General features: G+C 38.2%; 1 protein-coding gene across 2 annotated transcripts in view; it reads left to right on the forward strand.

Annotated features, from left to right (window-relative positions):
- ARMC10 (armadillo repeat containing 10) overlaps nucleotides 1–17,849 on the forward strand; it is a 47,350-nt gene that overhangs the window by 6,887 nt on the left and 22,614 nt on the right. For both annotated transcript variants that reach the window (XM_036863638.1, XM_036863637.1), the window contains exons 2-4: nucleotides 10,654–10,802; nucleotides 13,461–13,595; nucleotides 16,754–16,930. In XM_036863638.1, the coding sequence (XP_036719533.1) occupies nucleotides 10,654–10,802; nucleotides 13,461–13,595; nucleotides 16,754–16,930 (461 nt within the window). The remainder of the gene's footprint in view (nucleotides 1–10,653; nucleotides 10,803–13,460; nucleotides 13,596–16,753; nucleotides 16,931–17,849) is intronic.

Here is a 17,849-nt window from a genome sequence, read left to right on the forward strand (position 1 = left end):
CTGTTGGTATCATCTTTAATTTCTTTCATCAGTGTCTTACAGTTTTCTGCATACAGGTCTTTTGTCTCCCTAGGTAGGATTATTCCTAGGTATTTTATTCTTTTTGTTGCAATGGTAAATGGGAGTGTTTCCATAATTTCTCTTTCAGATTTTTCATCATTAGTGTATAGGAATGCAAGAGATTTCTGTGCATTAATTTTGTATCCTGCAACTTTACCATATTCATTACTTAGCTCTAGCAGTTTTCTGGTGGCAGTTTTAGGATTCTGTATGTATAGTATCATGTCATCCGCAAACAGTGACAGTTTTACTTCTTCTTTTCCAATTTGTATTCCTTTTATTTCTTTTTCTTCTCTGATTGCCGTGGCTAGGACTTCCAGAACTATGTTGAATAATAGTGGTGAGAGTGGACATCCTTGTCTCGTTCCTGATCTTAGAGGAAATGCTTTCAGTTCTTCACCATTGAGAATGATGTTTGCTGTGGGTTTGTCATATATGGCCTTTATTATGTTGAGGTAGGTTCTCTCTATGCCCACTTTCTGGAGAGTTTTTATCATAAATGGGTGTTGAATTTTGTCAAAAGCTTTTTCTGCATCTATTGAGATGATCATATGGTTTTTATTCTTCAATTTGTTAATATGGTGTATCACATTGATTGATTTGCGTATATTGAAGAATCCTTGCATCCCTGGGATAAATCCCACTTGATCGTGGTGTATGATCCTTTTAATGTGTTGTTGGATTCTGTTTGCTAGTATTTTGTTGAGGATTTTTGCATCTATATTCATCAGTGATATTGGTCTGTAATTTTCTTTTTTTGTAGTGTCTTTGTCTGGTTTTGGTATCAGGGTGATGGTGGCCTCATAGAATGAGTTTGGGAGTGTTCCTTCCTCTGCAATTTTTTGGAAGAGTTTGAGAAGGATAGGTGTTAGCTCTTCTCTAAATGTTTGATAGAATTCACCTGTGAAGCCATCTGGTCCTGGACTTTTGTTTGTTGGAAGATTTTAAATCACAGTTTCAATTTCATTACTTGTGATTGGTCTGTTCATATTTTCTGTTTCTTCCTGATTCAGTCTTGGAAGGTTATACCTTTCTAAAAATTTGTCCATTTCTTCCAGGTTGTCCATTTTATTGGCATAAAGTTGCTTGTAGTAGTCTCTTAGGATGCTTTGTATTTCTGCGGTGTCTGTTGTAACTTCTCCTTTTTCATTTCTGATTTTATTGATTTGAGTCCTCTCCCTCTTTTTCTTGATGAGTCTGGCTAATGGCTTATCAATTTTGTTTATCTTCTCAAAGAACCAACTTTTAGTTTTATTGATCTTTGCTGTTGTTTTCTTTGTTTCTATTACATTTATTTCTGCTCTGATCTTTATGATTTCTTCTGCTAACTTTGGGTTTTGTTTGTTGTTTCTCTAGTTTCTTTAGGTGTAAGTTTAAATTGTTTACTTGAGATTTTTCTTGTTTCTTTAGGTAGGCTTGTATAGCTATAAACTTCCCTCTTAGAACTGCTTTCGCTGCATCCCATAGGTTTTGGGTCGTCGTGTTTTCATTGTCATTTGTCTCTAGGTATTTTTTTATTTCCTCTTTGATTTCTTCAGTGATCTCTTGGTTATTTAGTAACGTATTGTTTAGCCTCCATGTGTTTGTCTTTTTTACGTTTTTTTCCCTGTAATTCATTTCTAATCTCATAGCGTTGTGGTCAGAAAAGATGCTTGATATGATTTCAATTTTCTTAAATTTACTGAGGCTTGATTTGTGACCCAAGATGTGATCTATCCTGGAGAATGTTCCGTGCGCACTTGAGAAGAACGTGTAATCTGCTGTTTTGGAATGTAATGTCCTATATATATCAATTAAATCTATCTGGTCTATTGTGTCATTTAAAGCTTCTGTTTCCTTATTTATTTTCATTTTGGATGATCTGTCCTTTGGTGTAAGTGAGGTGTTAAAGTCCCCCACTATGATTGTGTTACTGTCAATTTCCTCTTCTACAGCTGTTAGCAGTTGCTTTACGTACTGAAGTGGTCCTATGTTGGGTGCATATACATTTATAATTGTTATATCTTCTTCTTGGATTGATCCCTTGATCATTATGTAGTGTCCTTCCTTGTCTCTTGTAACATTCTTTATTTTAAAGTCTATTTTATCTGATATGAGTATAGCTACTCCAGCTTTCTTTTGATTTCCATTTGCATGGAATATCTGTTTCCATCCCCTCACTTTCAGTCTGTATGTGTCCCTAGGTCTAAAGTGGGTCTCTTGTAGACAGCATATATATGGGTCTTGTTTTTGTATCCATTCAGCCAGTCTATGTCTTTTGGTTGGGGCATTTAATCCATTCACGTTTAAGGTAATTATCGATATGTATGTTCCTATGACCATTTTCTTAATTGCTTTGGGTTTGTTTTTGTAGGTCCTTTTCTTCTCTTGTGTTTCCCACTTAGAGAAGTTCCTTTAGCATTTGTTGTAGAGCTGGTTTGGTGGTGCTGAATTCTCTTAGCTTTTGCTTGTCTGTAAAGCTTTTGATTTCTCCATCAAATCTAAATGAGATCCTTGCCGGGTAGAGTAATCTTGGTTGTAGGTTCTTCCCTTTCATCACTTTAAGTACATCATGCCACTCCCTTCTGGCTTGCAGAGTTTCTGCTGAGAAATCAGCTGTTAACCTTATGGGAGTTCCCTTGTATGTTATTTGTCGTTTTTCCCTTGCTGCTTTCAATAATTTTTCTTTGTCTTTAATTTTTGCCACTTTGATTACTATGTGTCTCGGCGTGTTTCTCCTTGGGTTTATCCTGTATGGGACTCTCTGCGCTTCCTGGACTTGGGTGGCTATTTCCTTTCCCATGTTAGGGAAGTTTTCGACTATAATCTCTTCAAATATTTTCTCTGGTCCTTTCTCTCTCTCTTCACCTTCTGGGACCCCTATAATGCGAATGTTGTTGCGTTTAATGTTGTCCCAGAGGTCTCTTAGGCTGTCTTCATTTCTTTTCATTCTTTTTTCTTTAGTCTGTTCCGCAGCAGTGAATTCCACCATTCTGTCTGCCAGGTCACTTATCCGTTCTTCTGCCTCAGTTATTCTGGTATTGATTCCTTCTAGTGTAGTTTTCATTTCAGTTATTGTATTGGTCATCTCTGTTTGTTTGTTCTTTAATTCTTCTAGGTCTTTGTTAATCATTTCTTGCATCTTCTCAATCTTTGCCTCCATTCTTATTCCGAGGTCCTGGATCATCTTCACTATCATGATTCTGAATTCTTTTTCTGGAAGGTTGCCTATCTCCACTTCATTTAGTTGTTTTTCTGGGGTTTTTTCTTGTTCCTTCATCTGGTACATAGCCCTCTGCCTTTTCATCTTGTCTATCTTTCTGTAACTGTGGTTTTTGGTCCACAGGCTGCAGGATTGTAGTTTTTCTTGCTTCTGCTGTCTGCCCTCTGGTAGTTGAGGCTATCTAAGAGGCTTGATGGGAGGCTCTGGTGGTGGGTAGAGCTGACTGTTGCTGTGGCGGTCAGAGCTCAGTAAAACTTTTGTCTTTAATTTTCGTCAGCTTGATTAATATGTGTCTCAGCCTGTTCCTCCTTGGGTTTATCCTGTATGGGACTCTTTGCGCTTCCTGGACTTGAGTGTTTCCCTTCCCATGTTAGGGAAATTTTCGGTTACTATCTCTTCATATATTTTCTCAGGCCCTTTATCTCTTCTCTTTCTGGGACCCCTATAACGTGAATGTTGGTGCCTTTAATGTTGTTCCAGAAGTCTCTTAGACTGTCCTCGTTTCTTTTGTTTTTTCTTTATCCTGTTCCACAGCAGTGATTTCCACCAGTCTGTCTTCCAGCTCACTTATTCATTCTTTTGCCTCATTTATTCTGCTACTGATTCCTTCTAGTGTATTTTTCATTTCAGTTATTGTATTGTTCATCTCTGTTTGTTCTTTAAATCTTCTAATTCTTTGTTTAACATTTCTTATATCTTTAACATTTCTTATATCTTCTCAGTCTGTGCCTCCATTTTTTTTCCGAGATCTTGGATCGTCTTTACTATCATCGTTCTGAATTCTTTTTCAGGCAGATTGCCTATCTCCACTTCAATTAGTTGTTCTTCTGGGGTTTTATCTTGTTCCTTCGTCTGGAACATATATCTCTGCCATCTCATTGTTTTCTAACTTTCTGGGTTTGTGGGCTCCATTCTGCAGACTGCAGGATTGTAGTTCTTCTTGCTTCTGATGTCTGCCCTCCGGTGGATGAGGTTGGTCTGGGAGCTTGTGCAGGCTTCCTCGTGGGAGGGACTCATGCCTGCCCACTGGTGAGTGGAGCTGGGTCTTGTCCTTCTGGTGGACAGTGCCATGTCAAGTGGCATGTCTAGAAGTGGCTGTGGGCTCAAGACGACTTAAGGCAGCCTGTCTGCTGATGGGTGGGGCTGTGTTACCACCCTGTTGGTTGTTTGGCCTGAGGCATCCCAGCACTGGAGTCTGCAGGCTGTTGGGTGGGCCCAGGTCTCAGTGCCAAAATGGTGACCTCCAGGAGAGCTCACACTGAGGAGTATTTCCTAGGGGCCTCCACCACCAGTGACCTTGCCCCCGTATTGGGCCACAGCCAACCCCCACCTCCCCAGGAGTCCCTCTAAGATCCGCAGGTAGGTCTGGCCCAGGCTTCTGTGGACTCACTGCTTTACCCTGGGTCCCGGTGCACATGAAACCTTGTGTGCACCGTCTAAGAGTGGAGTCTCTGTTTCCCCCAGTCCTGTGGAGTCCCGCACTCAAGCCTCACTGACCCTCAAAGCCAAATGCTCTGAAGTCTCCTACTCCCAATTCCAGACCCTCAGGCTGGGGAGCCTCATGTGGGACTCAGAACTCTGATTCCTGTGGGAGAACCTCTGTGATATAATTATTTTTCAGTTTGTGGGTCACCCACTTGGCAGGTATGGGATTTGATTATATCACAGAAGCGCCCCTCCTACTGTCTTGTTGTGGCTTCTTCTTTGTTTTTGGGGGCAGAATATCTTTTTTGGTAGGTTCAAGTCTTTTTTTTGTTGACTTGAACAAAAAACTTGGTTATTCGGCAGTTAGTTGTGTTTTGGGTGTTTTTGTAAGAGAAGGTGAGCTCAAGTCCTTCTACTCCGCCATCTTGTCTCCCATCACCTCTACAAGAATTGTTAAAATGACTTTAAGTGAAAAGGAAAAAGGCACGACTAGAAACGTGAAAATTACAAAAGGAAAAATGTCATTGGTAAAGGTAAATATACAGTAAAGGTAGTAAATCAACTACATGCCAAGCTAGTAGGAAGGGTAAAAGACAAAAGTAGTAAAATCGTCTATATCCACAATAAGTAAAGAGATACACAAAACAAAAAGATGTAAAATATGATGTCAAAAACAGTAGTCATGGGCATGGGGGGGAGTAAAAATGCAGGGTTGTTAAAATGTGTTTGAAATGAAGAGATCAGCAACTTAAAACAATCACATACATACGTGTGTGTGTGTGTGTGTGTGTTTATATATATATAGATTGCTATATATGAGTCATGGTAACTACAAACCAGAAATCTATAATAGAATCAATCCAAGAAGAAGATGTAACAATTTTAAACATATATGCACCCATCATAGGAGCACGTAAGTACACAGCAGATACTAAGAGACATAAAGGGAGAAATCCATAGTAACACAATAATTGTTTGGGACTTTAACACACCACTTACATCAGTGGACAGATCATACAGACAGAGAATGAATAAGGAAACACTGGCTTTAAATGACACATTATTCCAGATAGAACTATTAGATATATATAAAACATTCCATCCAAAAGCAGCAGAATACACATTCTTTTCAAGTGCACATGGAACATTTTTCAGGGTAGATCACATGCTAGGCCACAAAAAAAGTCTCAGTATATTTAAGAAAATTGAAGTTATATCAACCATCTTTTCCAACCACAATAGTATGAGACTAGAAATTAACTACAAGGAAAAAAACTGCAAAAAACAAATACTTGGAGGCTAAAAAATATGCTGTTGAACAACCAGTAGATCACTGAAGAAATCAAAGAAGTAAAAAATACTGGAGACAAATGAAAACAGAAACACAAAGATCCAGAATCAATGGGATGCAGGAAAAGCAGTTTTAAGAGGGCATTTTATGCGATACAGGCCAGCCTCAGGAAACAAGAAAATTCTCAAATAGCCTAACCTTACACTTAAAGGAACTAGAAAAAGAAGACCAAACAAAACCCAAACTTAGTAGAAGGAAAGAAATTGTAAAGATCAGAGCAGAAATAAATGAAATAGACTCATAAAAAAATAGAAAATATCAGTGAAACTGAGAGCTAGTTCTTTGGTAAGATAAAATTGATAAACCTTTAGCCAGACTCATAAAAACAAAAAGAGAGGGCCCAAGTCAATAAAATCAGAAATGAAAAAGAGGTTAGGACCAACACCACAGAAATAGATCATAAAAGACTACTATGAACAACTATATGCCAATAAAATGGAAAACCTAGAAGAAATGGACAAATTCCTAGAAATGTACAACCTCGCAAGACTGAACCAGTAAGAAATAGGAAACATGAACAGACCAATTACCAGTAATGAAATTGAATAAATAGTTTTTAAAACTCCCAACAAACAAAAGTCCAGGACCAGAGGTCTTCACGGGTGAATTCTACCAAACATTTAAAGAAGTGTTAACACCTATCCTTCTCAAACTATTCCAAAAAGTTGCAGAGGAAGGAATGCTTCTGAACTCATTCTATGAGGCCAGCATCACCCTGATGCCAAAACAAGACAAAGATATCACACAGAAAAGAAAATTGCAGGCCAATATCATTGAACATAGATACAAAAATCCTCACAAAATATTAGCAAACTGAATTTAACAGTACAATAAAAAGATCATACACTATGATCAACTGGGATTAATTCCAAGGATGCAAGAATGGTTCAGTATCAGCAAATGAATCAGTGTGATACACCACATTAATGAATTGTAGAATAAAAATCATATGATCATCTCAACTGATGCAAAAATGTTTTGACAAATTCAGCATCCTTTTTTTTTTTTTTAACAAAACCCTCAGCAAAGTGGGTATAGATGGAACATACCTCAACATAATAAAGGCCATGTATGAGAAGCCCACAGCTAACATGATACTCAGTGGTAAAAAGCATTTTCCTCTAAGATCAGGAGCAAGATAATGATGCCCACTCTTGCCACTTTTATTCAACATAGTATTGGACGTCCTAGCCACAGATATCAGACAAGAAAAAGAAATAAAAGGAATCCAAATTTGAAAGGAAGAAGTAGAAGTGTCACTGTTTGCAAGTGACATGATACTATACATAGAAAATCTCAAAGACACCACCAAAAAGCTCATCAATGAATTTGGAAAAGTTGCAAGATGCAAAACTACTATACAGAAATCTGTTGCATTTCTATACACTAACAACGAACTATTGTAAAGGAAACAATCAAGGAAACAATCCCATTTTCCATCACATCAAAAAGCATAAAATACCTAAGTATAAATCTGCCTAAGGAGTTAGAAGACCTATACCTAGAAAACTTTAAGACACTGATAAAAGAAATTGAAGATGATGCAAATAGATGGAAAGATATATATGTTGTGCATTGATTGGAAGAATTCATATTGTTAAAATGACTATATTCTCCAAGGCAATCTACAGATTCAATGCAATCCCTATCAAAATACCAATGGCGTTTTTTCAAAAACTAGAACAAATAATTTAAAAATATTTATGGAAACACAAAACACCCTGAATAGCCAAAACAATCTTGAGAAAGAAGAATAGAGCTGGAGGAATCAGGCTTCTGGACTTCAGACTATACTGCAAAGCTACATTTATCAAAACAGTATGGTACTGGCACAGAAACAGACACATAGATCAATGGAACAGAATAGGTAGTTCAGAAATAAAGCAAGAACCTATGGTCAATTAATCTGCAACAAAGGAGGCAAGAATATACAATGGGGAAAAGATAGTCTTTTTAATCTGGTGCTTGGAAAACTGGACAGCTTTATTTAAAAGCATGAAATTAGAACATTTTCTCATACCATATGCAAAAATAAACTCCAAATGGAACAAAGACCTACATGTAAGACTGGAAAGTATAAAACTCCCGGAAGAAAACATAGGCAGAACACTCTTTGACATAAATTGTAGCAATATTTTTTTTGGACCTGTCTCCTAAGGCAAAGGAAACAAAAGTAAAAATAAATAGGACCTAATTAAACTGAAAAGCTTTTGCACAACAAAGGAATCCATTTACAAAACAAAAACACAGCCTACTGAATGGGTGAAAATATTTGCAAATGATGCAACCAACAAGGGGTTACTTAATATCCAAAATATATAAACACCTTCTACAACTCAATACCAGAAAAAGAACCTGGTTAGAAAATGGGCAGAAGACCTGAACAGTTATTTTTCCTAAGAAGACATGTAGATGGGCAACAGGGACATGAAAAGATGCTCAACATTGCTAATGAGCAGAGAAATGCCAATCAAAGCCACAGTGAGATATCACCTCACACCTGTCAGAATGCTATCATCAAAAAGACCACAAATAACAAATGTTGGTGAGGATGTGGAGGAAAGGGAATCATTATACACTGTTGGTGGGAATGTAAATTGGTGCAGCCACTGTGGAAAACAGTATGGAAATTCCTCATAAAACTAAAAATGGGACTACCATATGATCCAGCAGTTCCACTCTTGGGTATATATCCAAAGACATAAAAATGCTTTAAGGTAGGCACTATTAACTCCCATGTAATAGATGAAGAAACTGAGGCTTGGAGAGGTTAAGTCTCTCAGCTGGTAAATAGCTTAGCTGGAATTTGAACCAGACTTAACCTTGGCTTACTTTTAACTTTTAACTTACTTTTACTTTTAACCACATTGCACCTCCTTCCTTCAAGTGAAAAGTCTAAGATTTAACAGTTTTCCCTGTAAATTTTTATTTGGCTATTTATAAATAATTTATGTATCTATAAAACTTTTTAATGGCTTTGTGGGAAAATGTATAAGGAAGTTATAGGATTTTGAAATGTTTTGGAAGTATGAATGAGTTAAATTTATCCTATTTCTGTCATGTATATGTATAAAATTATACAACTTCAGGGCTGTACAGGAACTTTTGGAACCAGTTATAGTGTTTGACCAACCTTATTTTACATATGAGAAGACCGAGACCCAAAAGAAGTTAAGTGGTTGTCTGCAGCTTTGTATTTTCATTTCTCTGGTCTCGGCTACTAACTCCTTTGTGATATTAGGCAAATCCTTAAATGATCCTGGTCTCAGTTTCCTTGTGTGTAAAATAAGAGGTTTGGATGAACCCCCCCCAAAATCTTTCCATTCTAAAAATCTGTGTTTTTGTCATTCTTTCACTTACCTTTTCAAGTATTCTTTGGGTGAAAGTCTTTTATAAGGTGTTAATGAGGCAGGTAATGGATTCAGGCATAAAAGCATGGTACAGAGGTTCTGATTATAAGACATGGGAGTGAGAATCTGCTGGCTTTTTTGGCTTTTAGATTTTCCTAATAATTGATTTCTTGTTTGGCTTCTTCAGGACATCATATCACTTATTGACTCCCATAATCTAAACTTGTCTGTTTACCTCATATTTGTCTGTGATTCCTCTTTAAGCAATATACTCAATTATTTTAATAAAGTGATACATGTTTACTGTAAAAAAATCAGGAAGTACTCAGCACAGGGGTAGAAAATAAGTCATTCATAATCCCAGCATCCAAAGATAACAACTTTTAATAATTTGAGAGACATTTTTAAAAACAAAAAGCACAGCTGTGACATCATACAGCACCTCTTGTTATAAACTGCCGCCTCAGCCCCACCCTGGGCAATGTACTGTGGACACTTGCACTGTCTGACCTATTCTCATAGTTTAATTTGGAGAGAATCATGTTCTGTGTTTATAACACAATTATAGCATTATACAAATGGTTTCTGTTTTTCCTGTGGTGATTTCTATAAAGAGGATTTTTTTTTAAAGGTTAGAGCTATAAATTTTAAATGTTCCAGAGCAGATCCAGCATTTGATTACTTGACCTGTTACTCAGAACGACAGCTTTTGTCATCACCTGCAGCTGGACTGCTGTTCTTGCATCTCGGTCATCATGCCTTGCTCATATAAACCAAACAAAAGCGCCCCACTAGCAGCATGATTGGGCCACTCCCATAGCTTTTGCTCCAGCCTGAGGCACTCTTAAAACTGTGATCAGAACAGTTCTCCCTAATGCAAATTCTGTTTCTTAATGAATCTATGTCTGTAGGGAAGTGTTCCACTGGATGGGTGTACCTGATTTTTAGAAAGAAGAAACAGAAAATGCTGTTGGCATGCAGTGCCTTACTAAAAGAGAAATGCTGTTGGCATGCAGTGCCTTACTAAAAGAGAAAAGTAACCATTGGCTAATTTCTTAACGTCTATAAGCCTCAGTATTCTGTCTGTAAATTGAGAATTATAATAGTATCCTCTTCCAAGGGTCACTTGAAGATTAAATGAGATAAGGCATTTGAAGTGCTTAAAACTGTGCCTGGCATCAGAGTATGCATTCAGTATTGTTCGTAAAAAAAATTTGTCTCATATTGATTTTAAATGAACTTTAAATAACTTTATTCTTATGCAGAAGACTTAACCAATGGCTCATATGATGATATCCTAAATGCTGAACAACTTCAGAAACTCCTTTACCTGCTTGAATCTACTGAGGATCCTGTCATTATCGAAAGAGCTTTGGTCACTCTGGGTAACAATGCAGCCTTTTCAGTCAACCAAGTGAGTACCCTAGTCTCTGCAAACACGTTCCTCCTACTCTCACACACCAGCAGTAATTGTGACCCTGATAAGTTACTTAACCTCCCAGGGCCTCAATTTTTTCATCTATATAGTATGGCTATGGATACCTACAGAATAACGTTTGTTTACTTCTGAAAAGCACAGCCTAATAGTAATACGATTAGTAATAGGATTCTAGATCAGGATCCCTATGAAGTTGGTCACTGGCATCACATTTGTAATAAGTGTATCTAATCAACACAGCATTGCATGGCCTTTTTAATTATTTAAAATTCAGCAGTGCTGCAGTAGAGCAACAAAAGCATCTGACATTTAAGTACATGCTTTACATTGTACACAGGGCTTATGAGGATGGCTGTGATGCAGGTGCTTCCTAGACCACACACTGACAGCCACGGACCAATGTAAATGGCCTCTGCTTCCTCCCCCCACTACCCATGGAGAAGAGTAAAGCAGTTCTTGTCATTATTTTCAGCTAATGCCCTTTCTTAACATTGTCATGCAGGCACAATTTTGAATTTATACTTCATTTTAGTCCATATTTATCCATCATGTCAAGGTTTACTCTAAAGCTCTAGAGATTTATAGGGAGATACAAGGAATATTTGTCTGTTGCTCACATTTCAGTTGTAAATGGCAGAACCCAACTTAAATTATTTTAAACCAAAAAGGGAAAATATTGAGCTCAGTTAACTTGGACGTCCAAGGGTATCACTGGTTTCAGGCACAAGTGTGAATATATTTCAAGGTTACAGAAAGCATTATCAGACCTTCTCTTTCTCTGTCTTTTGGCTGCTTACCCCTGCTTTTTTGTGTGTTTTGATCTCTGTCTCTCTGGCCACAAAGAGGTTTTCTTCACAGGGAAAGAAAGCCACTGGCCTCTCAAGCCTTCATCATTGTAGCTCGTGATCTGAAAGGTGGAGTTGCTCTGCTAGGATAAGTGCCAACCCTTTGGATTGATTGTTGGGCCAAAGCACCCTGGACCATGATTAGCAAGGCCTGGCTCACATGTGCATCCTGCAGCCAAAAACAACAGGGATGGGTGTGAACACAATTGACCAGCAGTCCCACCAGGGACTATATAGGATAGAGGAGGTGCCGTGTCTGCCCCAGTAGAAAGAGGGGTGCCAGGCAGACAAAAACAACAGATGGTGACTAGCTTATTAGCATGCCTGTATTGGGGTTATTTCTGATGCCATAGTTTTATATTCCTCTGAAACAAACTGTAGTCAGAGTGAGTGGGTCAGAAGCCATTGGTGAACAAGTACTTTCTTCAGTAACGGGAGTCGGTGTCCCTCGTCATCAATTATAGTGCCTTCATCTGCTTTAACAGTACAGTTTTTTTGTTTTTTGTTTTTAAAAAGGGCTGTTTTCTAGTAACCACACATTCTTTGGAAGAACCTGGAATTGCAGAGGGAAAACTTGTTTATCTCTTTTTCTGATAGAATGGCATGTTTTGGCCTGACAGGAGTCATTTTCAGCTTATTTTTCTTGTAAGAAATGAAAGTTTATGTCTCTTTCAATGTTGGGACAAAGGCACATAGTATTTAGTGTTGCAATTGATTGTGAGAAATCTCCAGATTATTTTTCCTCTGAAAATTTGGGCACCATTTCCAAACTGTGCGGAACTTTTTTTTTTTTTAAGTTTTCTTATTTATTTATTTATTTATTTGTGTATGTATGTATGTATGTATGTATGTATGTATGTATGTATGTATGGCTGTGTTGGGTCTTCGTTTCTGCGCGAGGGCTTTCTCTAGTTGCGGCAAGCGGGGGCCACTCTTCATCGCGGTGCACGGGCCTCTCACTATCGTGGCCTCTCTTGTTGCGGAGCACAGGCTCCAGACGCGCAGGCTCAGTAGTTGTGGCTCACGGGCCTAGTTGCTCTGCAGCATGTGGGATCTTCCCAGACCAGGGCTCGAACCCGTGTCCCCTGCATTAGCAGGCAGATTCTCAACCACTGCGCCACCAGGGAAGCCCTGTGTGGAACTTTAATACTTCAAGATGTAATAAGTTTTCTTCCTCTCCCCCAACTGAAAAATGATCTTCTTTATGGATAAAGTTTATAGAAGTACTATATTCAGTACTCCCTCTCGGAGATTCCAATGCACACGAACATAGGATTGCATCAAAATAAAGAGACATGTTTAGTCTTGTTATACCCAGAGTTTCTCAAAGTTACTTATCCATGAAAGCTCCCTTTTTTTTTTAATGGAGCATCTACTAAAATCTTGAGGGATTAGTGTTCCAAAGTATTCATTTTAGCAAAACACTACTGTAGTGTTCTAAATCTTAATGCATTTCCAAATTGGCCTGTAATAGAGATATAACTTATTTCAGAGTAAAATAATTTTGTTTGTAAATTGCTTTGAGATCATTGTAGTAGCTCTGTAAATCTTCATTGTATATCTCCATGCTGTAGTTTAAATATTACATATATTAATAATTTATTTTCAATTGGTTTCTTTACCTACAAAATTATGGGTAGTAAACTTTTTAAAAAAATAGGAATTAGAGGTTGTATACTGGAACAGTATTTCCACAGAGTCATTAGTTTTTATTTGTATTTGTAGATGCAAAGAATATAATGAAGGGGGCGTGCATATTGAAGTCATGGTCCTGTTTTTTCCCTCTTAGGTCATGATTCGTGAATTGGGTGGTATTCCAATCGTTGGAAGCAAAATCAACAATCCCAACCAGAGTATTAAAGAGAAAGCTTTAAATGCACTGAATAACCTGAGTGTGAATGTTGAAAATCAAATAAAGATAAAGGTAAGTTATCTAAAATCACAAAAGGTAAGCATTTCTGTAAATGAAAGAGAAAAATAACGAAAAGGTAAGTAATGAAATTTTAGTAGGCCATGCTTTATAACATTATAGCCAAGAATTATTTTTATTTTTTTTCCAGCTTTATTGAGATATAATTGACATAAATATTGTGTAAGTTTAAGGTATACAACACGATGATTTGATACACATATATATTGCAAAATGATTACTGCTACTGTATAGCATTAGCAAACACCTCCATCACCTCGTAATTACCTGTGCATGCGTGTGTGTGTGTGTGGTGAGAACATTTGAGATCTACTCTCTTAGCAACATGCAAGTATACAACATAGTATTGTTAACTGTAGTCACCTTGCTGTACATGAGACTCCACAGCTTATTCACCTGCTTTGATCACATCTCCCCATTTCCTTCACCTGAACATTCTCCTCTCTGTTTCTGTGAGTTTGGCTTTTTCAGATCCCACATGTAAATAAGATCATTCATTGTTTGTCTTCTCTGTCAGACTTATTTCACTTAACATAATGCCCTCAAGGTCCGTCCATTTTTCACAAATGGCAGGATTTCCTTCCTTTTTATAGTGAATAATATTCCATTGTATATACACACCACATTTCCTTTATCCATTTGTCCATTGATTGACACTTAGGTGGTTATTTCTGTGTCTTGGCTATTGTGACTAACGCTGCAGTGAACATGGGGGTGCAGATGTCGCTTTGAGATAGTGATTTTGTTTTCTTTGGATATATACCCAGAAGTGGGATTACTGGATCATATGCTAGTTCTATTTTTAATTTTTTGAAGAATATCCATACTGGTTTCCATAGTGGCTGCACCAACCACCAACAGTACACAAGGGTTCCTTTTTCTCCACATCCTTGCCAACACTTGTTACTTCTTGTCTTTTTGATAACCACTCTACTAGGTGTGAGGTGATATTTCACTGTGGTTTTGATTTGCATTTCCCTGATGATAAGTGATGTTGAACGTCTTTTCGTGAACCTGTTTACCATTTGTATGTCTTTGGAAACATGTCTATTCAGGCCCTCTGCTCATTTTTATGGAGACTAAGTCAGGAAGGAGGGACCTGAACCAGCCAATAATAAGTGCAGTGGACTTTTGAATTTGGGGTTCAGTTTAATCCAAGTGTGGTAAAGGAACCAGGCCAAAGTCAGATAACATCAGCAGGAAGACACAATAAATTAGGAAATTATGTTAATTCAACATTTATTGAGCTCCTGCTCTGTGTTACAGAGTTTAGAAATGAACATGATTAACTCTTGTTTTAAGAAAGCTCGAAGGAGGGATAAGGCAAGTCCACAAATAGTTGTAATTCAAGGCAGAACATGATGAAATACTTTAAGGAAAAATACAAGTAAAATATCATTGAATACACAGAAAGGAGAGATTTCATTCAGAAGTTTCTGTAAAAGGTAGAGCCCGAGATGGGTCTTAAGACTGTCTAAGCCTTCTACGGGCAGAGTTGGGGAAGGAGGGAATCACAAGAGAAAGGAACAAGGTGAGGTGGGCACGGCTCCAGGAATAACTGAGCTGGCCCATTTGGTAATCTTGTTGCTAGAACTGAAATGGAGAAAAGATTCAGAGCTAATAAGGATGTAAATGCTCAGCACATTTTAGGAAATGCTTTGAAAGACATGAGCATCCTGTGAAAATACATGATTTATAATGATTCTAAGGAAATGCCATTTTTTTAAAGGATGGATGTATAATGAAATGGTGACCCCGGACAGCCAGATTGATTTGTAAATATCATTTAGATCTTGAAACCAGATTAAAAATTTAATCTCTCTTTGCTTTACTGCCATTAGGTAACATGAATACATTTGGATATTTTTAAAAGTTAATACTGGCTTATGGGACAGTTGGTAATTCCTTAGCATTTTATATTAGGGAATTTTTCTTACCAATTAGAATGTTTGGTGGAGTTCAGACTTAGGTGAATACCAATTATTTGTGAGACATAATTTTTCCAAGCTGGAAAGATCATGGCCAAACATAGAAAATAGAGTTTCAGAAAAATTTCCATCACCCTGGGTTTAGTTTAGATCTGTCATGTGTGAAATAGGAGTACTACTGGCATTGCATTACTTTTTGCCAGTGGCGGTTTACAATATTATGAAGGAGCAGTTCATATACATATACCTCAGTAAATAAGAACCTTGGGCCAAATAGAGTTTGCCTCGGCTTACTTTTTTTTTTTAATTAATTAATTAATTTATTTATTTATTTATGGCTGTGTTGGGTCGTCGTTGCTGCTGCGCGCAGGCTTTTCTCTAGTTGCGGCGAGCGGGGGCTACTCTTCGTTGCAGTGTGTGGGCTTCTCATTGTCGAGGCCTCTCTTGTTGCAGAGCACGGGATCTAGGCGCACAGGCTTCAGTAGTTGTGGCACGTGGGCTCAGTAGTTGTGGCTTGTGGGCTCTAGAGCGCAGGCTCAGCAGTTGTGGCGCACAGGCTTTGTTGCTCCGCGGCATGTGGGATCTTCCCGGACCAGGGCTCAAACCCGTGTCCCCTGCATTGGTAGGTGGATTCCTAACCACTGCGCCACCAGGGAAGCCCTCTGCCTACTTTTGAAGGAAAGAACTCTAAAGAAAAGTTCTATTTGACTTTGTGTCCCCCCCATTCTTTACTTCTAACATGAGATAGCCTCTAGATCCTACTGTTCAGGTTCTTAACCATGGTACAAAATGGCCCTACAGGTCTTCCTCCTCATCCTAGTGTGCCCAGACACAGAAAGGCAGACTGAGTTGGGAGGCCCCCCACTGGTGTTGGGAGCATGGTCTCTGGGGTTGGACACTGCTCCACCAGCTCGTTACATTGGGCAGGGGGTCCAAGCTCCTGGAAGAGTTTAAAGTCCTTGTCAGTAAAATGGCCATAATAACACTGCCTCATTAGAGTTGTCTTAGGGCTGAAGTGAGGTATATCTGTAAAATGCTCCGTGCCTCCCAAGGGCAGCTTAAAAAAAAAGAGTCGCCCACGTTTGAGGGCTGGATACAAATGCCGTCTTTCCTAAGGAGCCCGTCTCATCCTGAACAATCACCCTGTTCTGCTGTGCAGAAAAGTTACGGTTCAATAGCAAAATTTTGGAGATCCTAAGATGCTCACTTTTTCTCCGCCTTCAGGTGTACGTCAGTCAAGTCTGTGAGGATGTCCTCTCCGGCCCCCTGAACTCCGCTGTGCAGCTGGCCGGACTAAGGTTGTTAACAAACATGACGGTGACCAATGACCACCAGCACATGCTTAGCAGTTACATTACAGACCTGTTCCACTTGTTGCTCACAGGAAATGGAAGCACCAAGGTATGAAGGAAGTGGTCATTACTTGCAGTACAAACAGCTATTGCATCCAGTTTATTAAGATTGGAATTCAGTTTACAAGTCACCCATCTTAAGTTGATATTCCTCAAAAAAGAAAGTTGAGTTTACTAAAAACCCTTACATGGGCACAAGAAAGTATATTATTTTTATACCCTAATATTGAATTTCAAAGTTAACTTGTGAAAATAATCTGTTGTTTCACTTATCAGTAGATGGGTATTCATTTGGTTTTCTGAAAATCAGTTTACCTTTTACTGCAGTGAAGTAGCTAGCTTCACCCACACCAGATACAGGACCATTGTGATTAAAAGAAGTCTTTGAGTGACAGCGCTGGGTAATTGAATTTTTTGCTTACCTCAGGGTTAACAGAACTTTTTTTTTTGATTCGACCATTATCTGTTGAAAAATCTTTCTGAAACTTATACTTTTAAGTTTCAGTAATGCATGTCTCAGTGCTCCACTTTGACCTGTTATGTATCAATAGATGTAGGAGGCAACAGAGATGGAGCTGAATTAACTGGGACACCCTGTGAAAACTGCTGGAGTAAACCCCTCATATTGGTGTGCATTCTTATCAAGCACCATTTTTCAAGAAATACCATAAAAACAGAAGGTAGAGTAATCAAACGTTCTAATTAGTTGAGTCAGTTGTTCATCAGTGTTTTACTGTATTGGCCTGTGTTCTCTGGCACAGTTGAAAAAAATGCATGAGCGTTTTAGAAGGACTAAATGTGAAGCCAAACTCCAGATAATCAACTTCACTGAAGTTACTTCTGAGGTTATCAAATTATGATTACAGCAGAGCCTCACTATAGTCCTTTTAAAATTTGTTCTGAGATGTTTTTATATGGGCTTTCCACAATTCAGGTAGCCAAACTTACTTAGATCTGGTCCAAGATGT

Source organism: Balaenoptera musculus, chromosome 9 (assembly GCF_009873245.2).
Source record: "Balaenoptera musculus isolate JJ_BM4_2016_0621 chromosome 9, mBalMus1.pri.v3, whole genome shotgun sequence".
Taxonomy (NCBI): domain Eukaryota; kingdom Metazoa; phylum Chordata; class Mammalia; order Artiodactyla; family Balaenopteridae; genus Balaenoptera; species Balaenoptera musculus.